At 43.5% G+C, this 26,142-nt stretch overlaps 2 protein-coding genes across 10 annotated transcripts in view; one reads left to right on the plus strand and one right to left on the minus strand.

The window, feature by feature from the left end:
- The window catches only part of LOC143360273 (NAD kinase), a 54,370-nt gene extending 45,106 nt beyond the window's left edge, over nt 1–9,264 (plus strand). For 6 of the 7 annotated variants that reach the window (XM_076798988.1, XM_076798996.1, XM_076799011.1 and 3 more), the window contains 7 exons: nt 588–717; nt 1,518–1,643; nt 2,272–2,443; nt 3,591–3,943; nt 5,489–5,571; nt 6,542–8,502; nt 8,543–9,264. In XM_076798988.1, coding sequence (XP_076655103.1) covers nt 588–717; nt 1,518–1,643; nt 2,272–2,443; nt 3,591–3,943; nt 5,489–5,571; nt 6,542–6,734 — 1,057 coding nt within the window. In that variant the 3' untranslated portion in view covers nt 6,735–8,502; nt 8,543–9,264. Of the gene's footprint in view, nt 1–587; nt 718–1,517; nt 1,644–2,271; nt 2,444–3,590; nt 3,944–5,488; nt 5,572–5,633; nt 5,717–6,541; nt 8,503–8,542 lie in introns of all 7 variants that reach the window. The other variant, XM_076798985.1, reaches the window with a different exon arrangement.
- Nucleotides 9,265–9,675: 411 nt separating this feature from the next.
- On the minus strand, nt 9,676–25,909 carry LOC143360246 (uncharacterized). Of its 3 annotated transcripts, none has more exons than XM_076798952.1 (6): nt 23,689–25,908; nt 21,046–21,072; nt 13,985–14,106; nt 13,479–13,718; nt 13,038–13,273; nt 9,676–12,351 (listed from the first exon to the last, which is right to left on the minus strand). In XM_076798952.1, the coding sequence occupies exons 1-6, from the start codon at nt 25,095–25,097 to the stop codon at nt 12,295–12,297; spliced, it is 2,091 nt and encodes a 696-aa protein (XP_076655067.1). In that variant the 5' UTR covers nt 25,098–25,908; the 3' UTR covers nt 9,676–12,294. The 3 variants fall into 3 exon arrangements, with proteins under 3 accessions (XP_076655067.1, XP_076655049.1, XP_076655059.1); XM_076798934.1 differs by having other exon boundaries at nt 13,034–13,273; XM_076798944.1 differs by lacking the exon at nt 21,046–21,072 and having other exon boundaries at nt 13,034–13,273; nt 23,689–25,909.
- Between the last annotated feature and the right edge of the window lie 233 nt (nt 25,910–26,142).

Consider the following 26,142-nt stretch of genomic DNA (forward strand, 5'->3'; position numbering starts at 1 on the left):
GTATCTCACACGACACTGTGGTCATAAAACCGTACCGATCTCGAAAGCGATCTGCATTCGATACGTCCGATTGTCGGTGGAAATAATTTCGAGGGGATGACTCGGCCGTCGAACGAAAGAGAACGGAAGCGCATTTAATTGTTTCAATCGCATTCTAAGCAAATAGGATCAAGCCCGAGGATGAGCGGTGGGCCGCGATGCATTATGCATTGTTCCCTTCGCACCTTTGATCCCCGGGCGACCGTAATTCACCGATAAGCCCCCCTCGTAGCTTCGTGTCCCAGGCGGCGGTGTTCGTCAATTTCGATTAATATTAAATAGTCGTCGGGTCATCGAATACTTGGGTTCACAATCGGAAACCACGTATAAAACGTTGTCGAATGGTTGTCCGCGGCGGAGAACGGTTCGGTTTGTCCTTGGTCACGGAAGATTCCTGCTAATCGCCGAGCCTCGAACGCTTTTGTCATTAATATTAATTATCTCATGACGCGCACGGTTTCGCCTTTCAACTTCGCCGCGGAGGTCCGCGGCTCTCTGGACCCTGCCACGAAGGTTCACCGTGGAACGTTGAACTTGCCATGTTACAGGACCATACAGGACCCTGCCTCCCAGAGGTTGACGTGGTACAAGCCGCCTCTCACTGTCCTGGTCATCAAAAAGGTCCGGGATTCGTCGGTGCTGCCGCCGTTCGTCCAATTAGTCACATGGCTGATCGAGGTGAGCAACGAACAAACTTAATATATTAATCGGACTTCCTTCGGCTCGTAGTTCATCCTTTCCAGGACTTCTCTAGGCCCAGCTGAGGCCATTTGGTTCAGCAGGATTTTCTTCAGCGTTACATTCAATACATTCATAAACGAATGTGCACTTTGTTCCTCGGTTCTTGTGTCCATTAATTTCCATCGAATTTTCATTCTTTAGTCCTTACTGAACTTGGTTCAACATCACAGTCTTCAGCAGTTCATTTAATTAGCTCACCAGTCAATATACATATTGTTCCACAATTTCTATTTTATTTTTATTCGATCAATATTTCCTGAATTGTCATTCTTCAATTCCTGCTGAATGCACCTGGTACACATCAGCATTTCATTCAATGAATCCACCAATGATTCACACTCTGTCAATGTCCATTGAGACTCGTGACATTATAATTTAATTCGCAATTATATTTTAATCTGTATTTGTCCCATTCGTTGATCCCAAAAGTATAGCGTTCCCGCGGCGCTTTCAATGCAACCGCGTCACGGAATCGCATCGGTCGGGTCGGTCGGTCGGTCGCTCATTACAATTTTTACGCGAGCCTAACTGCCCCCGCGTGCACGCTCCTTCGGTTTATCGATTCAGCATGACTATAAGCTTCTTAGGTATTTTATCGGCGTGCTCGTGTATGGCAGAATCGACGACGCGTTTTATTTCTCTGGAGATCAGCATTTGCGTCACGAGACTCTCATTACACTTTTACGCAATCAGGCGAAGAGTTCAGGTACGGTTCAACTCTGATTCCGTTTTTGCAGGAGAAACGGATGGTGGTATTTGTCGAGGCGTCCGTCTTGGAGGACCCGGCCCTGGCTAGGGACCCTAGGTTCCAGGGCGTTCGGGATAGGCTGCAAACCTTCAGGGACGGCACGGACGACCTACAGGTAACTGTTCCCTTCGGCTGGCCATGAATCTGTTTAAAATTTCGGAAATTCGCACTGTGATTAGTGGACTGCGGATATTTACGCAAGATACAAATATTGTGCGTCGATTGCTAGGTACAGGAGTTGAATAGAAATTTATTTTTTTCACTGATCACGGACTTTGTGCATTCATGACAAAAATTAGTTGGGGTAACTTGAAACAGTGAAAACATTAGAAGAATTTGAAAATACTGTCATATTATTTTAAACGTACAGTGAATTCTCGATATATGTCAACAACACGGGTCTTGCCAGTGTCGTGTATACTCCGGGACGTTTATGATCCAGGCCTTGGCGACATATATAGAGAAATCACAGTGTTAAGAAAGGAAATAAATTTCTATTTCATTCCAGTTTCTTGCAATTCAGGTAGAAGATTTTCAGTTGTTGATGTTCACTTATTTCAATACTTGAAACAATAACGTACTCTAAGTAGCCAATCATATGATTCTAAGACAAAAGAACGATTTAAGGATGAGCAATTTGAAACATGGGAATGACTTCCATGTTGTTGTACCACTTCTAAGCCAATTGCGAAGCTACTAACGAGAACTGCTGTGGATAATGATTGATCTATTCGTTGTTTCAGGATCGGATCGACTTCATCGTCTGTCTGGGAGGCGACGGTACGCTCCTGTACGCCTCTTTGCTCTTCCAGCAATCCGTGCCGCCAGTGATGGCTTTCCACCTGGGCTCTTTGGGCTTCTTGACGCCCTTCGAATTCGACAATTTTCAGGAGCAAGTGACAAACGTCCTAGAGGGTGAGTGAAATCGCCATAGCTCCACTTTTTCTCTGTTTACGACGAGAGATACTCGCGAATCTCGCGCAAACATCGGCGTCCTTCGACGCCCAGCTTTCCCCTCGCTCGACACCACACGACGAGATAATTGCACACGCGACAATCGGACGCCTGTGTGCTGACTAGCATCATGCGAGTTCCACTTTTTGATTATTGTGCTCGAGTAAACGTTCCCCCCTCTCTCTCTCTCTCTCTCTCTCTCTCTCTCTCTCTGTCTCTCTCCAGAGAGACAGATTCCCTCTGGGAGTCAGTTTCCCTCCAGGGAATCGTTTCATTTTGCCCAAGGTTCTAGCGTTCTAATAAACATTTACAAAAAAAAGAAATGAATAGATCATGTACAAAACTGAAAAGATGTTTGAAGAATTTCAAGACCTTTTGAGATGTTTGAAAAGATAAAATACTATTTCATTCAACTTCTATTTCTTCCGATTTACTTCGACAATTTTGCATAAACATTCGTAGTCTGATCATAGGATTCGCCTTTATCGGACGTTTCAAAATGCTAATTAGTTCACGGTATCTTCTGTGTTAGTCTGGAAGAGCTAGAGAGTCAGCAGAATCCATTGCTACAGTGATAAAGTGTCGCTGAGACATTTTCGCGAGTCAGTGATAAATAATTAACGGAATCAAAGAAGAAAAAAAAAAGAACGATTTTAGCGAGAGAATTTAACGTAACAACGTTTGCAAATGATGTTTCACGTGCACTGGCACGTGTTGCGATACTGATTTGCACTTTGCTCGGTAAAATAAGTCGCAGCTGAGAGCTAACCAGCTGGGAACTTAGTTTGTCAACTGGAAACTTGAACATACTTGAGGAAGAAATTTGCTCAATAAGTTATTGAGGTCTATAATACTGGTAGATGGTCTAAGAAAGGTTCCAAGTGCAAAGATGTATAACCACAGCCAAGACCTTAAGGTCACCGCCATAAGTTTCTGTAATGGTTCGTCGAGTGTTTAGATCGCAAACACCCTGAAGAGTCAATTCCCACTAAAATAAACTATTTCAAGGTGTCTGTAATACTGCTAGATGATCCGAGAAAGGTCTCCTAGTGGAAAGATTTGATGTACACCCAAGACCTTAAGTTTCTGACAACGGTTCCGTGTTTAGGTCACGCGGCCTTGACCCTGAGGAGTCGGCTGAGATGCATCATCATGCGGAAAGGAGAGGAGGGCAAACCGGCCAAACCGCCGACGAATCTTCTGGTGCTGAACGAGGTCGTGGTCGATCGAGGTCCATCGCCGTACCTCTCGAATATCGACCTCTTCATCGACGGAAAACACGTGACCAGCGTGCAGGGCGACGGTCTGATAGTCAGCACGCCGACAGGGTCCACGGCGTACGCGGTCGCGGCCGGAGCCAGCATGATTCATCCTTCAGTACCTGCCATCATGATCACACCGATCTGCCCTCACTCCTTGTCCTTCAGGCCGATCGTCGTACCCGCTGGCGTCGAGCTGAAGGTATTCAACGATTTTGCTTTGCCGGCCTACTTCCGGCAACGTAAGTGTCCCGAAATAAATCGATCCGAACCATAGACGGCATCATGCGAGTCCCTAGCAATGCGTTGTTGCGCATCTCTCGAACAAAGTAGACTGTGATCAAAGAAGATCTTCTGCTCCAAGTCCTTTTACAAAATATTTGGATTCTCTAAGCAATGTTTGCGTCCTAGGTCCCTTCTTTAAGCAAAGTGGATTGCAGTGAAAGGGACCTTCATTAAGTTTTCTTGAAGATCTCCAAATTTTTTAGGACACAAGTTTTACGAACTCCTTTGCGCTCTAGCTTCTTTTTTGGAGACAGCAGATTACAATGAAAGAGGTCTTGAGTCCCTGGTTCTCTTCTAGATCTGCAGATTTTCATCAAGGTTTGGATCAATTTATTTCAGACCCACTTATTTAACCCATTTGCATTATTAGAATATCGGTTTACTGTTTGAAATGATTTCTTTAAATATAATTAAACAGTTGGCGATAAGAGCATTATTCTTCCTTCTTTCTTATCATGCAAATGGTTCAAGCTCCTTGTACTCCGGGACAATGGGTCCTCCAATGGGACCCGTTGTGCCTACGGAGAAATGATAGAACAAGAAGAACAATAAAGTTCTCGACTCGCGACCGATCATCGGAACTGTGTCAGACAAGAAACCGCCGCGTTTCTCGCGTTAAAGTATTTCCGTGTGTGGTCAGCAAAGAGGCACCTTATCTTGGTAGCATCAAGATTGCTGGTCCGAGGCGTTGTCCCCTAGAAGGAAACTTGGTCCTGGTGGACGACGCCCGCATTCCCAGACCATGCGCTGCCACGTTTCGAAAAGTTTCGACATGGTCGAGTCACAGGACTCGTTTCGGATCTCCGGACTTTACCGATTAGCTTGCTTCTCCCCACGCTGAGTCCTCGCACTTCGAGGTAACGATATGGATGAACACTTCGTCTGAAAGTCAAAGAGAAAAGAAGAGTTCAACACTTCTAGTTCTAATATTTTTAATTTACTGTTATTGAGATTATAAAGATCCAACCATGAGGAATTATTCAAGAAATATATTTCTTCGTGTGAGTATTTAAAAGAATGCTAAAAATTTGTATAGAAACAAAATTTGCATTCTTATTTTTATAGAGTAATGTGAAGTTGTCACTTTTAGTGCTGCGTAAACCTGCAGTATTGTGCGTACTGGGAATTATACTCTGTTAATTAGTTAAAATCAGTTTTATATAGAAATTTTGGACTGCATATGGACTCTTTAGTAAGAAATGTGTCCTCCTTTGGCGTTATTTAAATATAAATAAAACAGTATAGTTATTTGAGATGATACAAATCTCAAATAACGCTGTGTTCATATCAATTCGCATTAAGCTGTAGTGTTTACCAGTTCTGAGTTTATCTTAAATGGTGAAAAGGCGTAGGAATCCTTCTCTATTGATCTCTTTGGACCAGTGAAGTTACTGTATGATTACCTCGAGGTACAGCCAGCGTATACAGGTTGCGATTAACCGTTGCTACCTTTCTACCACAGATCTCTGTCTCACCGGACAGCAGGAACACCTCGTGGGTGTCCTTCGACGGTAGAAATAGACAGGAGCTCTTCCACGGCGACAGGTAAACGTTAACCGCTATGTCAGACTTGTCTAATCGTCGGCGTTTTCTCCAAATTGTTCCAGATAATGGCAAACAGCAAGGCCCGTAGCACAGCTTACGTCTCTTTCGATGGTCGTAATCAGCAAGAATTGCGCGTCGGGGATAGGTCTGTTTATTTCGTAAAAAAAAAAAAAAACAAAACAAAAAATCTGAAAAGAATTTGAAGAAAAAAAAAACAGTCTCACTCCTCTACTCTCATACCGCAGGTTGCACTACGCTGCAACGTTACGACACGCCGCCATTCATCTATTTAAATTCCGTTTCTCTTTTTTGTCTACGCATTTAACTTCATTCTCTCTACTGCTATTGGCTCTCGGTTCTCTCTTTTTCACTTTCGATTCGTACTTCTCCGTTGTGACCGGGGCTTGAAAACTGTTGTATCGTCGCCATCGGTTCTGGAGAATTTTTGTGCCGAGCAAGTATTATTACGGAAGATGCTTCAATTACAGTTCCATTTCGATTCTCATATTGATTCCGTAATTGTAAATTTGTCCTAGGGTCCTTGGGGTCCTATGGATTTGGTCCGTCGTGGTCACCAAATTGTTCTGAAATCGATTTTTGTTAAATATCTGGCATGGTAGTCAAAGAAACAGAGTCAATATGGTAATAAAAACCGTAATTGGAACGGACACAATACATTAAAAATTTCAATTCCCCGGACACAGAATAAAGGTTCTTCCCAACCGTTCCAATCAGAGCGTTGATATAACAGTTTGAGATAATTTCGGAGCCGTTCGAAGCCCCGGTGTTAACACCTGCTCGATTATTCTCTACTACTGTTTAACATTCAATCCTAACTGCTGGCCAGCTGTTAAACCTCATTTCTATTCAATCAGACCAACTGCTCGCGTTCCATTCGCACCATTTCTGTTCAATCGTGATCGCTAACGTCTCTCTGGCTTGTTCACCAATTCTGTGTCGTTGTTTACAGCCTGAGGGTGACCACGTCCATATACCCGGTGCCGAGCATTTGCGCGGCGGATCAGATCACCGACTGGTTCGACTCGCTGGCGGAGTGTCTTCACTGGAACGTCCGCAAAAAGCAGAAACACCTGGACGAGTTGAGCGACCTGACCCATTCGTCCAGCAACGACACCCTGGACTCGCTGGACCGCGACAGCTAGGCCAGGCAGACGAGTCGCGACGCTCAACGAGAAACGAACCTCCAAAATGTCGGCGCGGAGCCTACCGAGAGGCTCGACGATTCGTCAAACGAACTTACACGTTTCTACGCGCAATTCGCCGCGAGCCGTCGTGCACACATGCTCGAATCTCCCTTCAAACGTTCTCTGCTGACGCCGTTACGTCTCGACGGCGTGGGCAACAAGCTCTCGGGGGCCAAAATTTGAGAGTGGGCGTGGCTAAGTGGCTCTCGAGGTCGGAACAGTGAGATACTCTAGATTTTGCAAACACGAGGCTATCTGTTTCTTTCCTTGTGCTTAACATGGGCGTGGCCTGTCCTAGATAGGCGTGGCCTGTCCTAGATAGGCGTGGTCTGTCTGAGGAAGGCGTAGCTTCGTGGTTCTCGATGTCGGAACAGTAAGATACTCTCGATTTTGCAAGCTCGAGGCTGTCTGTTTCTTTCGTTGTGCTCGAAGTGGGCGTGGCCTGTCCTAGATAGGCGTGGTCTATCTTAGGAAGACGTAGCTTCGTGGTTCTCGATGTCGGAACAGTAAGATACTCTCGATTTTGCAAGCTCGAGGCTATCTGTGTCTTTCCTTCTGCTTAAAATGGGCGTGGCCTGTACTAGATAGGCGTGGTCTGTCTCAGATAGGCATGGCCTGTCCTAGATAGGCGTGGTCTGTCTTAGGAAGGCGTAGCTTTGTAGTTCTCGATGTCGGAACAGTACGATACTCTCGATTTGGCAAGCTAGAGACTATCTGTTTTTTTCCTTGTGTTTAAAATGGGCGTGGCCTGTACTAGATAGGCGTGGTCTGTCTCAGATAGGCATGGCCTGTCCTAGATAGGTCTGGTCTGTCTTGGACAGGCGTAGTTTTGTGCCCCCAATACGGTACTCTCAATCTTGCAAATTCGAGGCTATCTGCTGGTCCATTCCTTCTGCTTGGAATGAGCGTAACCTGTCTTGAATAGGCGTGGCCTGCCCTAAACGGACATGGTTTCGTGTCCTCCATCGTCAGAATAGTGGGATACTGCGTACCTTGCAACTTCGAGGCTGTCGAACTGTTCCCTCTAGACAGAATAGGCGTGGCCTAGTGTGAATGGGCGTGACCAGTCCAGGAGGCGTGGCTACGTGGCCCTCGACGCAGCCCAGCGTGCCCATGCCAGATCTACGATCAAATTTCGAAGCTGTGAAACGCCAGAAATGTGTTCAGACGTAACATTTTACTATCTGAACCTCCAACCGGGAAGACTGCTCTCTGCGAGAGGGTCGTCTCAAAATTACCGATTCGAATTGAAAATTGCAGATTTTGTCCCGTCGAGCACCGTCGAAATCGCGGCAAAATGGAACGCGTTCCCGTTCCGTCTAAATATAAGCAATTCGGTTTGATCGGAGCCCACTGTACATATTATAACGAAAATTCGCTGCACTTTCTAACAGACGCGACGTTAATCGTGCAAGAGAAATCGCTCGCGATTTCGACCGATCGAAGGGACAATTCGGAACGATTGAAATGAGATTGAAGAGCGTGCACGTCGCTAACGAGGAGTGTGTTCGCGAACGGGTCCGAGGACGCGTAACCGTGTGAGATTGAATTGTTTTAATTGCGGAAACGCGAAGCAACCGGGGAGGGGGGTGGGGGGCCTCGCGTAGACCATGATTGTACTTATGATCCGATCTTGGGATCGACACACCCGATTTAAGTAGATAGCGCGGGAAGAGCGAGAAGTGTGTTTATTCTCCGGGCACAATAGCCGAGTTTTCGCGCGATTGTCAGAGCACGTTCCTGTTTTCGCGAATTTCGAGGGGGAGGGGGGGGGGGGGGCGCCGACGAACTCGCTGCGTCGGGAAACGGAAAGCACAATGGAAAAGCGATCGAGCGATTAGAGTGAATTGTACTCTCTCGCGGTCGGGCGCAAGTGTTCCATTTCTGATCGTAGGAATTCATCGCGGTTCTTTCTAAACAAACAAATTCTCGTCGAATCTTTACTGAGCCAATCTCTGCAATCTGTTTCCTCCTCTGTACGGAGAGATCGTTTTTCTTTGTTTTTTTTTTTTCGTTGTTGTAAACAGACGAGCGTCGTTTCGATGTATCGCCGTGCGCCAGGAAAAGAAGAAGACAATATCTTACTGCCTCTGTATTTTAAACGAGCGATCTCAATGGCAAACGAACGCTCGCGATCGAAACCTCGGAATGGTATACAGAAGAAGGGGGAAAAAAATGGAAAAACGTTCCAAAAATCGCACGGTCTCATTACTTATTTATTGTACGTTACTCGATGCATTTTTATGCCGCCGATTTGACGCGAGTTTGTACAGGCAAATTACGCGTCTGCGAGCGACAGGCTGATTATTGGCAATGCACACAAGGATCATCGACTACTATTAACTGACTATTATCAGCTATCAATCGTTGTCCGGTAGTTTTTACGTTTCGACAACGAACATGGTCTAACCGTGGATCATCCTGTTGTAAATTTTGAATGTACTGTCCTATAAATGAGAATTTTTAATAAAATCTTTTTTATACAGAACTGTTTCTCTCGATGCCCACGCGATCGCGGCGCTCGTGATGTAGATCGTACTACAGGATAATAAATCAGTGGAATACGATTTGGAGATGTTGAAATGAAAAATGGAAGAAAAAAGTTTAATGCATTCTGGACTCGGATCTCGTAGAAACCGATGTCACAAAAAAGAAATCACGCAGCAATTTGGCGCGAAAATTCGATTCCGACGAACAATGCTACGTGTCGTAAACATCTATTGTAAAGTCTATAAAATATTGTTTTATGTTACGAAAAGCTTGTTTGCAGAATCGTGTGCGCGCATGAAACGATTGTTTCGATCGGGGAAGTGCGCGTTCATCGTAAATGCGGCGCGCAATTTAAAAGCGACAGAGGTCAGATTTAATGCATTACCACGGAGAGAAAACCTCGGTCAGATTCGACGTCAATGCATTTATTTCTGCGCAATCGGATAATTAAATATACATTATATACAGTGATCGCGGTTTTATAGGACATTTGCGTAAATAATAAGTAGCGTAAGTTTCTCGGGTGAACCGATGAACTATGTGCGAAGTGAGCACGAAGGGGGTAGCCTCTAACTAGACTGCGGGGCTTTGTGCACTAGTGCAACGATCACTTTAATATTTCATTGTTTTAACTCATCGAAAATTTCCATATGATTCTCCAGAATTTTTTAAGTATTTTATTCAATTGTCATTTTATATATTTTTTTTTTTAATCATTCAACTGTGGGACTGAGACATCAAAGTGCAACGCAAAATGCAACTCAGCATTGCATTACGACTTTGCTTTTTCCTACGGTTTAATAATTATATAATTTTTCAATTGTAGAACTGTATCAATTAATAAGTCCTCGAAACACAATATTCAATACACTTTAGTATTGTTCCGATTACTTCTAGTTTGTTGGAAATATTAATATAATTTTCGTCTTGTTCTTTCGTGACACCTTTAATTGTATTTTTTATTGTTCAGTTATTCAATGATCGGGCTAATGGTTTATTCAATGATGCAACTAAGTTATGCAGTCGTAATTACATGTATTTTTAAGACGGAATTGTTAAATAATGAAGTTTAAGTTATTCAGACGTAATACAGTGAAAAAAATGAGATTCTAATGAATAGTCGATACACTTCATTACAGTTCAAAAAGTGACTCAGCTGTTCTTTACGTTCTGCACTATGTGTATAATTAATCACAAGTGCACTTAGCGGAAGATTTAACTTCTATCTTGAATATCAGTCATTATTGTAGCTTCTTATTGTCTCAGCGTTACAAGCAATTCGTTACGAATTACTTCGTATCGGATCATTCCAAGAGTAATGTGAACGTATGAAACAATACATGGAAAAATATATGAAACAATACATGGAAAAATATATGAAACACTCTAATGGTAGTGAGCTTTTGTATTTCACTTTCTGAAAAAGTCAGAAGAAATTCGCGCAACTTAGAATGACCAGATACATAAATATTTTCTCTGCTTTCCAATCATCTTTCGCTTTATAATCTATTTTAGTACATCAGTGACTCCTTATTACAGTAAATAACATTTTATTCAACATCGATGTCGCATAAATTCACACACAGAACTAACTGGGCAAGAACACCCGCAGTCTGTAGATGACAACAGTTCCCTGTCGCCAGGTCTCACCCATAATCTAAGCTAAAAGGCCTTAAGGGCAGCCTACTCGATACATTCGCACCTGATGACGCATGTACAAATTTCCAGATCCTTCACACTTCTGTCTTAAAATAAATAGGCAAACTGTTCTAAGCGGTTCAATTCCTCAGACATAATTAGACTGCGGATTTCATATACTTATGACAAGAACGAGCAGGTCGAATACAGAACAACGAAAACATTTAAAGAACTCAAAAATGCTTTTATATTAGGTTCATCTTACTAAAATGATTAAGCAAAGACCCAAATCCCTACGTAGCCTCCTGTATCTTGCAATTAGTGAATACAATTTTTACTTTGCATAAAAATCCACAATCTAGTCATAATAGACACTTATACCTGGGAACCTTTCGCTGCGACATACCTCGGCCAAAGAATTCGCTGAAATTGTACCTGCATCAGAGAAGACTCGGTGCGAACGTGTTAATTAATAAGTATAACATAAATATCTACCTCTAAGGATTGACATTTGGTTACATCAGTCATGGGCACGACCTGTGCACACGCGTGTGCACCGTCTCGCTTCGCGTGCCAGCGTGTGCATAGAGGTCAACGAACATAATCTAATCACCTTAATCCGCCTATCGACGCAGCTCCGCTGATATTTACATTGTTAAATCGTTTAACATTTAACGCGCAATGTTAGCCGGAAAAAAGCGACGCGCGAACCGGTCCTAACCGGTCCGTCCACCGAGCGCACATTATACCAGATAAGTATAATCAACAACAAACTACGAACTTACTTGCTTACTTAAATAACGCGATTCCTTTCTTTAAGCTACGACAATTCGAAAGACAGTCTATTCTGCGAAGGACTCGTCCGGGACAGGACCTCTTGACAGGACGAAAACGAGCTCCGCGACCACTGTTCACCACTCGGACCGGTTCGAACCAGTTCAAAATGGTGGCGGCGTATCAAACGTCTCGAGAAATGTCACTAGGTGGCGCAACCGGGTTCTCACGTGTAAAAAGAGGAGAAAAATTATCCTGATTTTTACAACGATGAAGATAGACTTATCCGTAATAACTAGAACAACGATAGAAAATTTGTTAATCGTTCTCTCGACGATCACGTAGAAAAAAAGTTATTGCAATCGATCGACCCGCGAAAAAGGTACTTTTTCACGGTCCAGATTGGTACCAGCTCTTCCCGCGATTCGACGCGGGAAATTGGTACGTTTGAAAAACGCTAATTAGCGAAAGCGGCCTCTGGTGATTCTTCTGCCGCTGCTGCTTCTTCTTCTTCGTCTTCTTAGATTCGAATAAATTACGTTGTAACGATCGTCCCTTTTCACCGTTGCGTGAACGTTTTAGTGCCTACAATTCACGTACGTCACTCTTTCACCGTTCACGATACGAACATAACGAGCACAGGCTCGGAGGAAAAGTGCAGGTACGAGCTGGTCTGTAACGAGAAAAGAAATCGTTGTTTTTAGTATGGTTGTTTGCTATTTCAGGGAAAGAAATGCTTGCAAACGTGTTCTATCCGTTACGAGACCAACAACAATTTAATTCAAAACGTTAAACGAGCACCAAGAATTTTAAAAATAAGTTGGGCTTGAAGTTTATAAGCTCTTAAGAATTGAAAGAATTTAAACTTGAATTTAAAAATCAAACAACATTTAATGATTTAAAAATTATTTGAATTTAAATTTTCAAGAATTTAAAGAATGGCAGAGTAATTTGAATTTGTGATTTCGAAATGTCGAAGACATGCAAGCAAAATTTCATCCTCCTCGACGTCAAATATTTTGAATATTTTTGAAAAATTAAAGGAAGCTGAAGTTTCAGAGCTTCGAGGATGCTTGAACTAATTTGTTTTTGAATTTTCAGGACTCTAAGGTTTAGCAGAAGAAGCTACCAGGTCTCGATAGGATCGTGAATCGTGTTCAAAACCAAAAACGTGAAAACCGTGCAGCATTGCCAACACAAACAATCGCGATCCATGGCGACGACGGTCGATCGTCGCGTTTCTGGATCAACTATGTCCATCCAAGTGTGTTACGGCACACGGTGTTAAATATCACTCAGAAATGCACAAGCAAACATTCCAGGTCGGAGTTAGTATTGTTAGCGCACACACTCACATGCCTTCTGATCCGTGGTTTGATCCTGAGTGCAGGATGGTTCTTGGATGTAGAGGGCTGGCTTCAATGGTCGGCCATCTTGGTCCTCCACAAGGACTACCAACCCATGGTTGCTACCACTCCCATGGGGATTTCGGGAGTTCATTCTCCAAAATCTGAGGCATTGTCTCACGTCCAAGGCTAGGTGGGTGCCCTCTGACGTTAACGGGGTCACCACCGAGTCCATTAGACGTTTCTTCGCTGAAGAAGAAAGAAACAAATTTATACATAAACTCAAAAGTATAAAATTAATTCAAGCAATTATCTAGGTCCAGGGCACTTGGTCTTTGATCACTTTACTGCATTTTAATCATCAAAATAGTCGTCTTTGAAAATAATATCATGACTTTAAAATGCAACCACTTGGGGATGAACTACGTTTACAAACAGGTTTCAGGAAACTCACATCGATGCTTTTTCAGGGACTTCGTGTAATAGTAGACGGATATTCTGATCTTCTTCTCGTCCTCTTCGTCCTCCTCGAAAGTGCCTCCGGTGGACGAAGTCAGGTTCTCTTGCGGTAGCTTGAAGATCCTCAATTTTGCAGCGACCACGTGATCGCTGGACGTTAGGTTCAGCTGGAAGTGCATGTTCATTGTGAACGGATCTGCCCAGGCATCTTGGTCCGTGTTCCTTGGCACTTGACCTGATAGAAAAGACCAAATTTTCAATGTAACACGTAATTCACTATGAACCATGATTGCAGAGTGCGCCAGAATAGTGGAGCTAAAATTGCAGATGACACTTCCATCATGATCTCCACGTTTCAATCTAGGTTTCCCTATAATTTCCATCTCCAAACTCAATTAAATATTAATTTACAAGAGCAACGTCCTCTCAACTTTCAACTTTTCGCCTATTTCAGCGCACTCCGCAGGACCAATCCTAATTGACATGATCAATCCAACTCACAGCTAGGCGAGAACATGGTCAGCCTCTGTCGCTGCACCTGATTCGTGCTGCCACTGTTATTCAACCTTCCAGTCAGTGCCAGGACCCTCGATTTAATGTCCTCGATGGCCTTCTCGCCTTGGCTGCACAGACAAACGGACATCGTTAAAAACGAAACTCCACGGGAGAGGAAAAACTGGAAAACCCATGACGATGACCAAGCTATCGTCGTTCAACGAAAACCGCAAAAATGAAAATGGCGCGAATGTGCGAACAAAAGCATTCCGTGTTAAAAAGCGAGGGCCGAGCATCATCGTTTTTCGATCGCGCCGTGGACATTTTCACCTCGCGTTGCATGCAAGTTCTTCCGGGTGACGAGCCAGGCCATTGGACGGTGGTCAGTGACCTATAGACTCCACGGTATGGGTCAGAGATATTTATTATCCGTTCTAGACGTTGGCTAGACGGCGAGGGCATTGGTGTAACGATCATCTAATCTATCCATCTACTCGAGAAGCATTAACACTTCGCCGTCGCGTCTCAAGTCTTTCCGAACGACTCGGCCGTCCAGACGTCTTTCCTCATCGATGATGGACGTCCTTTCCAGCAAACTAGGATTTAAACATCAGGAAAACTCGGACACGGCTTAATTTTCTCATCGACGAGACGATTCTCATCTCCCAGCCTTCTCCAGCGTTAGGATAATCAAAACATGGGATCAGGATTCACCGGGATCCCCTAAATTCCCGACGATTATAGAATCCTTCGGTTGGAGGGCTAATCCAAACCTTTTGCGCACCAAGAAAACTGAGTCAAGACTTCAAGATCGATCAGGATCTTTTGCTAAACGGCTCGGTCGTGTAGGCGGCACCATTTTCCACCTATTCATAATTTTTGATCCCTTCGAAGTACGAGGAAAAGTATGGGAAGACAACAGGATCCTCTAAATTCCTATCAGCATTTATCTCGTCGGACGCATGCCATAAACTCGTCGGCTTTTCAAGCGAGCGGCGGATCAGGTGAGATTACGGGATTGCATAATGACGTCTGTGAGTCGTTAACCGAACCGAGGGGGGTTGTGGGAAGAGGGGGTGGGAGAGAAGGAGGAGGAGGAGGAGGAGGAGGAAGAGAAGGAAAAAAAAAGGAGGAGCGTCGTCGTTGCCCTACGTCACAGGCAAGGATTGTGGCTGCGTTGTACGCCCACACGGAGAGATTTGAGCGCAGCCAATGGCGCGTCAACGACCTCGTCGCTTGGCCGAGAAACAAAAGTCGCTTTTTTTCCAGGGAACGAGACGACGGCCAGACAGACAGGATGTCTAGGAGGATGGTATAGGCTGGCCGGAGCTGGAGGAGACAGAGGGCGGCCGAGAAAGAGAAAGAGATCGGTGAACGCGAAGGTGAACGTGGAGGAATTTCGGTGACCCTATCCTGCTGGTGCTGCTGTTGTTGCTGGCCTGTCTCATTCCTTTCCTTCCAGGAACCTGGCACAGGCACAGGCCAGGCGAGAAACAGACCTGGCCACCTTCGCTGACGAAATCTCCCCACGAAATCTCTCTCTCTCTCTCTCTTTCTCTCTCTCGCAACCTCCATAACCACGGCTTGTATACGATTCTAGACATGCTCGTTAATCTAGCTGCGTCCAAGTCACGCATTCTACACCGTCTCGTTGCGTACGTGTCACGTCTGTCTGCCGTCTGGGAAAGGGAAGGACTCGGGTGTCTGGAGGCCGTTGCATCATGAGAATCAAGCCAGTGATCCTTGCCGGGTACCGTATCGAGAAAATCGGCTGATCGAGCCGGCCGCCACCTTCCTCGCCTTTCTGGCCAACCACCGAATCTCCCTTTACCAAACTGTCCTAACTGTCCTATTTTTCTAGCTAAACCTTACGAATTTTCCGGTAGCTAAACGTTTGGCCCGCGTTCTAGCCAGGTGAACGTTCACGCTAGTTCACCTTCTTCCCAGGGAAATTTAGTTTCGCGATAGACAGTTCTGAAATGATGGCTCCCACTGGCCTATTCAATTCTACTAGTTTTTTAATTATGCAATTTAATTTCTTAGAACAGTTGCTGAAGTGGAGATTGAAAATGCATTGGAAATGCAAGCCACCAATTGAATTTCGAAACCATGGGACTAGTAAAAATGAATAAACGTGGCCAGATCCAAGATTCTTTGGATCACACCTTGCCGAGTATCTTCTAGCCTCCATCTTTAATTCGATAACCAGTCCAGTGTCTTTTCAGAACAGAAGGTTTTACGTCGTCAGTAATTAAAGACCTTGCGATGCATAAAAATATGTGGAATTTCAGGGAGCGTAATTTTCCCGAAAACTGAATTTGCCCAGCGTTTTCGGCAAGGTCCGCGGTTACGAAAGAGATCTCTCGGCATGGTGGAGGGACTCCAGGGTCAAAGAGGTCGGCTAAAGTGGGTGGCGAACGCAAGATTGTCGAATCGAGTGGCTCGAGCGTCAGAGTTCGGCGAGCAGCAGGGAAACTGAAAATAGAAAAGCGATTCCGTGATTCACGGTTCCTATAATTGTCTCGGGGAAAAAGTGAGTCCACGGGGGGGCGAGGGGATTAGCTCCCGATAGAGATCAGAAATACCACGGGGCGAGAATCGTTGAGGGGTCTGCGAAATAGCGCGGGCACACCGCACCCCGGCCGTTTAGGCTGTGACGGCGCCGTTTAGGCCACCGATTCCCGACCACCGAAAAATGCATGTTGCATCCTCTCCGGTGGCAAGGTGGGGGAGAGCCACTGCGCGAAAACTTCCTCCTCTCTCTTCGTCGGTTGCGTGCCCTCTCCGTTCGCATAGGAAGAGAGACGCATAGACAAGGTCAGCGCATTAAATTGAAATGTGTTACATAACCTCGTAAGAGAGCAGTCCTGACTGCAATCTGACTAGACACCCGGCGATTATGGGGGTGCTCAACTCTGCTCTCGGGAACCATAACCCGGCGAAATGATTTTCAAGTCGCCGTTGTCCCCTATGGCGCGCTGCAGTCGCGACACCCTCCGCAAGCTCTTATGCGAAATTGAAAGGGTATAGCGAGATTTTTAGTTCGGAATTGAGTTTTTTAATTACTGGGTTCGAAAATTCCACTCTTTGTGGGCATATCGAAAAAAAAAATTATGCACGTGTTGGCATTATTACGGAAGTTATGCGAGTGAACGTATGGTGGTGGGGGTCTTTGCACTAATGTTTATATATATAAATTTCTGTCGCGTATTTTTCAGTGAAAAAATTTGTGCATGTTCTTCGAACAGAAAGAACCGCTTGGTAATCTCTTCAGTAAAAATTCGTAAAGATCGCCTAATTCTCAGCGTTTTTCAATAAAGCCACCCTCTTAATCCTCAATCATTTCTTTTTGTATTCCGGTCAACTGTAAAATCTTTTACTGTTCTGTCTTCGCGTTGTAGTTTGACGTATTTGTTCAAAACGATATTATTTAATGCTGTGCTGTCAAATCGATTAACTTTCCAAAACAAAAGGTAGAATAGTACTTTCAATTATTGTAGTTCAGTGGTGTTAAACGCGCAATTATTAACACTAGATTGCCGGATGAAAAAGAAGGTATCTGGTCAGTTAGTGATTCCGTCTGACAGATTGGTGGTAGTGCATGATAATGAGGGTGATCAGATAATTCATAATTCATATTTCTATTAAATTCTCATAATTCAATTAAATAAATTTAATTTTCATAAATTAAATCTTCATGATTCTATTAAAAACCAACATATGTTTTAAAAAACATGATTCGTGACGAGTCAAATTGACTCGCTCCGGCAATCTAGTGTTGAAGAGTGCAATAGAATATACAAGTTCAAGCGTTAATGAAGTGCCTGAAGAGTGAAATGTCTGAAAGGTTGGAAAAGTGGTTAATCAATTTAGCCTACGGGATTTAGCCTCATCTGGGATCAAGAAAAAGGAGCGAACGATCGAATCGAAGTCTGATACAGAAACGGATGAACGCTATGGAAGGACACTTAGCGGCGCTATTTCCAAGGATCGTGCGAGGGTTAATGGGCCCCCATTACACGTGTAACCCCATCGCCAGCCCCTTCTTTGTCCCGGTTCGTTTGAAGTTCGTCGAGACACTGGAAAATGTCGGACCGATTGAAAAACTGGTTCCCCGCCTATCTGTCGCTTGTAGATCGTCGTGGATCCCCGGTGCTCTGCACGCCGACCGAGAAACCGACGGGCACACCGGAGAGGAGAGGAGAACTCTCTCTCTCCCTCTCTCTCTCTCTCTCTCTCTCTCCCTCTCTCCGGCCAGGCTACGCCAGTGCCGACACGAATGCATTTACGCGTCTAGACTTAATAAAATAAAAGAAACGCCTTCGCACCCGCGCGAAGAGAGGGCCGCGCGAGGAGGAGGGCGATTTAAAAACATAGCTGAGGGTCCGCCGCGGAATTTCCACCGCGTGTCCTTCCTGGCTGGACTCTCTGTCCTCCCACGAGGCTTTTGAACACCTTCTTGCTACCCCCGTTCCACCCGTGTCACGCCAAACTTTCGATATTTTAGGTATCGTCTGCGCGGAGTTGCCTGTGTCCCTTATTTTTTGGTGTTGACCCCGAAATATCCAATTTTACTAAATTATTCCGTGATTTTGTAATGGAAAGAGATTGGAGTCTAGTTTAGACCTCGATCATCCCCCATTTTTAGAATTTAGATCTTCAATGTATTATTTTGTTTCTAAAAGATCGAATCTTGTAGACAATTTATATATATTTTCATCTTTGTTCATCCCTTATTTTAAGAAAGCAATTTTAATGAACCCTTTTCTTTTAAAGTGACGAAATATTTTAGTCGATTTGTAACACATTATAAGGAGACTGAATCATCCCCCATTTTTAGAATTTAATTCTTCAGTGTATTATTTTGTTTCTAAAAGATCGAATCTTGTAGACAATTTATATGTATTTTCATCTTTGTTCATCCCTTATTTTAAGAAAGCAATTTTAATGAACCCTTTTCTTTTAAAGTGACGAAATATTTTAGTCGATTTGTAACACATTCTAAGGAGACTGAATCATCCCCCATTTTTAGAATTTAATTCTTCAGTGTATTATTTTGTTCCTGAATGATCGATACTTATAGACAATTTATATATATTTTCATCTTTGTTCGTCCCTTATTTTAAGAAAGCAATTTTAATGAATCCTTTTCTTTTAAAGTGACGAAATATTTTAGTCGATTTGTAACACATTATAAGGAGACTGAATCATCCCCCATTTTTAGAATTTAATTCTTCAGTGTATTATTTTGTTTCTAAAAGATCGAATCTTGTAGACAATTTATATGTATTTTCATCTTTGTTCATCCCTTATTTTAAGAAAGCAATTTTAATGAACCCTTTTCTTTTAAAGTGACGAAATATTTTAGTCGATTTGTAACACATTCTAAGGAGACTGAATCATCCCCCATTTTTAGAATTTAATTCTTCAGTGTATTATTTTGTTCCTGAATGATCGATACTTATAGACAATTTATATATATTTTCATCTTTGTTCGTCCCTTATTTTAAGAAAGCAATTTTAACAAACCCCATTTCTTGTCAATTAACGAAATATTTTAGTCAATTTGTAACACATTCTAAGGAGACTGAATCATCCCCCATTTTTAGAATTTAATTCTTCAGTGTATTATTTTGTTCCTGAATGATCGATACTTATAGACAATTTATATATTTTTTCATCTTTGTTCGTCCCTTATTTTAAGAAAGCAATTTGAATGAACCCTTTTCTTTTAAAGTGAAGAAACATTTTAGTCAATTTGTAACACATTCTAGGGAGACTGAATCATCCCCCATTTTTAGTGTTTTATTCTGAACGATTAAATATTTTGGTAAATTTATATTGTGATGCAAAGAGTGTGATAAAAAGAGGTTAGTATTTATCTTCACCCCTATCCATCCCTTGTAATTCTTGATGTATACAATCTTCTTTGAAATGACAGAATATATTGATATAATTTGTAGTATAATTTCGAGAGTCTAACATAAAACGATTGCTATCTATTTTCACCCCTTCCTTCATCCCCCATCTGCAGAACTTAACCCCCAATGTTCAATCTCTTTTTAAACCCTCCAAATTTTGACCTCCTCGGATTTTTCCTTCTAATAATTACCTTCGATTTCAAGATTAACTGGCAGGACCCCTGTTACACAATTTTAAAAGTACTGATCTGTATATTGTTTTTAAAATATTGCATCAAAATTTGACCAAGACCTTGCCATCCAGAAATTAATTTAGCAGTACAATAAATCCTGTAATCCTCATATAATACGATCAAAAAATTGTTTAAATCGCTTATGTGACAACAAATTTTCATTTTCCTTTTCAAAATCGTTTAGAACGTACACATCCTACGTGGCAGATGTACAGGCTTTTTGAACAGCTTCTCGATCGCGTTATGCGGAGGCCTAGTCTCCTCGTTTATTTTCGTACTTAGGCGTTTTTAGAGCGAAGGGGGAAGGGTTTAGGGCGCAAAATCACTCGGCAGAATGGTTGGTCAGCGGGAGCCGCGGTATTTGGTCGGGCCTCGGTTTCGTCACGATATTTTTACGGGCCATCGAGATATTTTTACGTGTCGGGGTTCAACGATTCGGCCTGGTCCAAGTGTATTCCCGTGCCACGGCTGGAAAACCGTTCCGAGAGTTTTTCTCGGTCGCGATCATCGACGAACAGAAGCTCAAACAGTAAACCGAGAGTGGAAAAGAAGAATGGTGTTATCTTTTCTTTTCGTTTTTTTTTTTTTGTTTGTTTCATGCAGACACAACACGGCAGCACGAGTGAAAAGCGTCTGGTCGTTATCGCGCTAAACCGCGGGCCCGTGCAACACGAGCAATGAGATAACTGCGATGAGAATGTATTTTTAGATTATGCAAGCGAAGCCAGAAAGAAAGCGGCCGGCCCACGCGGGCCACGCCGCGAAAAAACAAAAAAAAAAAAGAAAAACAGGAAAAACCCTGGATAAGAAAATGAAAAAGAAAAAAGAAATGAAAAATCCGTGTTCGATCCGGCACACCGTGTCCCTTACCCGAAAAGCGATCATCGCGCCGAGACCGGGGGTAGGTGCTTACCTGTCGAAGCTTGAGGTTAGCTTTCCTCTAAAAGACACAAAAAGCACAGTTTGTTGAGACTAGTCTAACAATAAAGCCGTCTGTTGCGAAAGCGGGACGCAGCACGAGTGACGCTCGAATGTGTGAGAACGATCGGACCACGAGGTTCTGTCAGAGCTTCAGATTTGCATCAGGTCATCCCACAAGTCTCGTCAATTTTTGTTTTTTCATAGCTACTTTCAATGCAAAATTATAGTACCAGCCTTCAGTATTTTTCTATTTCGAATGAATATTTTATTTTTTTTTTTTTATTTGATTTTCGAATGAATTTGAAGTTAGGTTAACTCCAAAACAATTCTTCTGACCGAAAATATTTCCCTTCTATATATTTTTTTTTTCACGTTGTACATACGAAAATGGTGGAATTTATTCGTACAATACTGAAACGTTTAGTAACTTCTTAGTAGACTGCGGATTTTATGCATTTATGACAAATATTGGTAGGTGCAATTTTAAGTAGCAAACATACTAGAAAAATTTAAATATGCTATTATATTATTTTCAATCTGCTAAACATAATAAGAAAGAAAGTCTATTTCACTTCAGTTCGTTGCAATTCAGGTGAAAAAATTTTATTTTGCATAAAGATCTGCAGTCTATTTATTGGATACAAACTAATAATGTACAAAATATTTTGATATAGCAATTTTTAGTGACGCCATTCAAGTGCTAAGGGTTAAAACATCCCTGGCACTCTAAAAATATTTTCCAGGTACCCAACAAATATTTAATTATTATTGAAGGCGCCTTTAACTGTATTCATGCTATTTTTTAAAGTTCCTACAGCTTGCGATGTCAAAAATTAATTTCTTGAACTCTCAATAATTGAAAATTCTATTTTGCATAAAGATCCGCAGTCTATTTATTAAATACAAACAAATGTAATAATGTAGAAAATATTTGTAATAATAATATAGCAATTTTTAGTCACGCTATTTCAGTGGTAAGCGTTAAAACATCCCTGGCACTCTAAAAATATTTTCCACGTACCCAACAAATATTTAATTATTATTGAAGGGGCCTTTAAATGTATTCATGCTATTTTTAAAATTCCTACAGCTTGCGATGTCAAAAAATAGATTCGTGAACTCTCAATAATTGAAAATTTTATTTTGTATAAAGATCCGCAGTCTATTTATTAGATACAAACAAATTTAATACTGTAGAAAATATTTTGAATAATGATGTAACAATTTTTAGTGATGCTATTCGAGTACTAAGGGTTAAAACATCCCTGGCACTCTAAAAATATTTTCTTCGTACCCAACAAATATTTAATTATTATTGAAGGCGCCTTTAACTGTATTCATGCTATTTTTTAAAGTTCCTACAGCTTGCGAAGTCAAAAATTAATTTCGTGAATTCTCAATAATTGAAAATTTTATTTTGCATAAAGATCCGCAGTCTATTTATTAGATACAAACAAATTTAATACTGTAGAAAATATTTTGAATAATGATGTAACAATTTTTAGTGATGCTATTCGAGTACTAAGGGTTAAAACATCCCTGGCACTCTAAAAATATTTTCCACGTACCCAACAAATATTTAATTATTATTAAAGGCGCCTTTAACTGTATTAATTCTATTCTTAAAATTCCTACAGCTTGCGATGTCAAAAAATAGATTCGTGAACTCTCAATAATTGAAAATTTTATTTTGTATAAAGATCCGCAGTCTATTTATTAGATACAAACAAATTTAGAATGTAGAAAATATTTTGAATAATGATGTAACAATTTTTAGTGATGCTATTCGAGTGCTAAGGGTTAAAACATCCCTGGCACTCTAAAAATATTTTCCAGGTACCCAACAAATATTGAATTATTATTAAAGGCGCCTTTAACTGTATTAATTCTATTCTTAAAATTCTTACAGCTTGCGATGTCAAAAATTAATTTCGTGGACTCTCAATAATTGAAAATTTTATTTTGCATAAATATCCGCAGTCTATTTATTGCATACAACCTAACAATGTAGAAAATATTTTGACTAATGTATTGCAATTTTTAGTGACACCTTATATTCGAGTGCTAAGACACTAAAAATATCCTCCAAGCACCCAACAAATATTGAATTATTATTGAAGGCGCCTTTGACTGTATTAACGCTATTCTTAAAATTCCTACAGCTTGCAATGTCAAAAATAAATTTCCTGAACTCTCAATTTTTGACTCTTCCATCTTTAAATAGACAGTGCCATTCTAAATGCTCCGAATGCAAATTTTAGTCTGACAAGAGGCCACTTCTCAAGATTCACGCTCCTTTCCCTAATTAATAAATCGCCTCAGTGAAACACCAATATTTCGTAAATTCAGTGCAATAAACGTATGCGACGACCAAATGTCTGACGTGCCCTAATCAGAACCTCCAGCGGCTCGTGGACAAGCGAAATAACTTAGAGTGGTCTGAGAAGCGTCTTTTTGCGAGTCCAAAACTCAAGATATCATTGGACCTGTATATTTTGGACCTGTATACGTTGGACATAATATTTACAAAATATGTTCAGCAAATCTAAACATACCGAACTCGAAGAAAGCTCTCAAAAAGTCGCGTCCCAGACCGCAGTGCACCCCCAGGCCCCATGATCACGATAGTACTCACTCTCTCCGGTGCGCTATCGCCACCTGCTGATAGCTGGTGAGGTTGGCCAGGGGAATGTAGCCGGCGGAGATGTTGTTGTTGGCGATGAACAGCTTGATGGAGTCCGGCGTGTCGTTCTGATACTCCATGGTGTCGTTCTCGGTCTCCTCCGTGGTCCAGTTGCGTCGGAGATCGCGGCTGGTGTCCTCGTAGTCGGAGGTCTCGTTGTCCCCGCTGTTCTCGAAGCCGAGGGAGTCCACGAACTCGGGCAGCACCCTGTAGACGTCGTCCTCGACCCACTCGAGGCCCTCGTACTCGCTGACCTTTTTGCTCGTACCCGTTTCCTCCGCAACCTTGGGCGGAACCACTTGGTCGTTGGAAGCGGTGGTCTCTTCGAGATCGTTCGTGGCGTCTTCAAGGATGGCATCGTCGGAACTGGTCTCCTTGGTGGTTTCAGTGCTGCTTAAAATGGGAAACGAAGTAGTGGTTGAAGGGATAGTTGGGCTCTTCGTGTACCGATGATCCTGGATGCTGTTGCCTAGCTGAGCGACCAGAGGAAGCGGCAACGGATCAGCAACAGCATCAGCAGCAGACACTGGACTTGAAGAAACGTGAAAGGAGTTGGCAGAGTTGGAGGTGTGCCTCGGAGGATGATGTCTCCTTCGATTGGCCTCGTCGGAGCCCGAGCTGTCGAACTCGGAGTCGTCGTATCGGATCTTGAAGACCACGTGCGGAGCCATCGCCCTGTCAAAGTCGCGGCGCGCTGACTCGTCCTCTTCCGATCCTGCCCCTTCCTCGAAGTCCAGGCTCGCCTCGGACTTGCCCTGGAATTCTACGTTCGACGGCAGGTTCTCGTAGTCGAGGACCGCCTGCCGGTTGTACGCCTCGAAGTCGAAGTCCTTGTAGGAGGTCCTGTCCGCGTGTCGGTGCTTTTTGTTCCCGGTTTCGATCCGCGGCTCCTCGGAATTCCTCTCCCGGTATCTAGTCCTCTTCTCCCCGGTTTCGCCGTAGAAAGCTTTCGTCCAGGACCTGGCCGCGTCCTTCCTCCTCAGCTCCTCGTCCTTCTTCTTGCCGAGCTCGCGCTCGCGGATCGCCAGGACCTCCTCCAGGCTGTAATTCAGGCTCTTCAGGAGCAGCATGTCCCCGGCGCTCAGATCGCCGGTGATGATCTTCAGGATCGCCTTCTCCAGCATCTTCTCCAGCCTGCGATCGCTGTACGGCAGCTTCTCCTTGGTGTCCTCGCCGGTTAGGCTCCTGCGGTTCTTCTCGCCGAGGGCGGAGATCACGTTCATGGAGGACACGCGATCCTCCCCGTCGACGAGATCCTGATCCTTCCTCCGCTTGTCGTCCGCGTGGTGATGATGGTGACAACGACCGTTGTCTATGCCGGACACTATCAGCAACAGGACTAGGTACCTAGGGAACCCCATGGCGATCAAACTTTTCTGATTACAGTCTCCCGAAACAACACTGGGCCAGGGTTTGATCAATAAAAATATCGTCTATTCAGGAATAACAAACGCTACCACACCGTGTTGCAATCTTTCGAGCAACCGTCACTGCGATCGACAGACTAATTCTCTAACGTAAAATTACACTGTTTACCCGAATCAATCGAGAGTCTGATAAGAATGACTTGCCGCGGAATCTCTCAAGTAACCGACACTGTCATCGACGGACCAGGTCGAGCCATCATCCCGCGATCTCACTCAACGATCTCCCGATGATCCGATGCGCGAACAAGGCGCGAGCAAACTGACGATCCGTCGGCGGCGGCCGCGGGGCTAGCCTAATCGCATCAGGAAGGCGCGATACGCGTACGCGCGAGCAGGAAAGCGATCCGTGTGGCACGCGTGTGCACCGGCTGAGCAGTAAGTCTCAACTGAGCGGCGGTCCCGGCCTGCTCACAGACATAATTCCGTCTACTCACTAATTCCGAGACAAGCACGAGCCCGCGAGAGGAGACCGGCGCGCGGCATTACTACGATCGCTCCTTTTGATTCTTTCTTTCGTTTCTTTTTTCCCTTCCTCCGCGCTCGTTCCTTCCTTCTTCTCGTTCCCGAGCCTCCTTTCTATTCCCCTTGCGCTCCGATCCGCTCTCGCTCGATCAACCTTCGATCCACCCGCGATCCCTTTCCTTCGCTCGTAGAAATTCGACTGGCCTCGACTCTATCTTCTTCTTCTTCTGCCTCTTCGTGTCGGCTTTTCCAAAGTCCCGCCGTGGAAATTCGACTGACTTCTCTCGCTTCGCAGATTTTCCTCAACCACTGTCTTTTCTTCTTCTTCTTCTTCTTGTTCTTAGTGTTTTCTCGGGTACCGCGTCCGTTTCCCTCGCTCGCCGAAATCCCGCGAACGACTGACTTTTCTTTCCCCGGTCCACGAGGCTTTATCACGACCGTCCACCACCTTGTTCTTCCTCTTCCCTCGTCCACTTCGTCTTCCTCTTCTTCCCTCTACCAGCGCGTCGTCTGCTCG

Source organism: Halictus rubicundus, chromosome 1, assembly GCF_050948215.1.
Source record: "Halictus rubicundus isolate RS-2024b chromosome 1, iyHalRubi1_principal, whole genome shotgun sequence".
NCBI lineage: Eukaryota > Metazoa > Arthropoda > Insecta > Hymenoptera > Halictidae > Halictus > Halictus rubicundus.

Coding starts and splice junctions, on each gene's coding strand:
- LOC143360246 (XM_076798934.1), bottom strand. CDS start 25,097: ATGGGGTTCCCTAGGTACCTAGTCCTGTTGCTGATAGTGTCCGGCATA. Junction 14,107..21,045: donor CTAACCTCAAGCTTCGACAG/GTAAGCACCTAC, acceptor TTGTCTGTGCAG/CCAAGGCGAGAAGGCCATCG. Junction 13,719..13,984: donor GACCATGTTCTCGCCTAGCT/GTGAGTTGGATT, acceptor CTTTTCTATCAG/GTCAAGTGCCAAGGAACACG.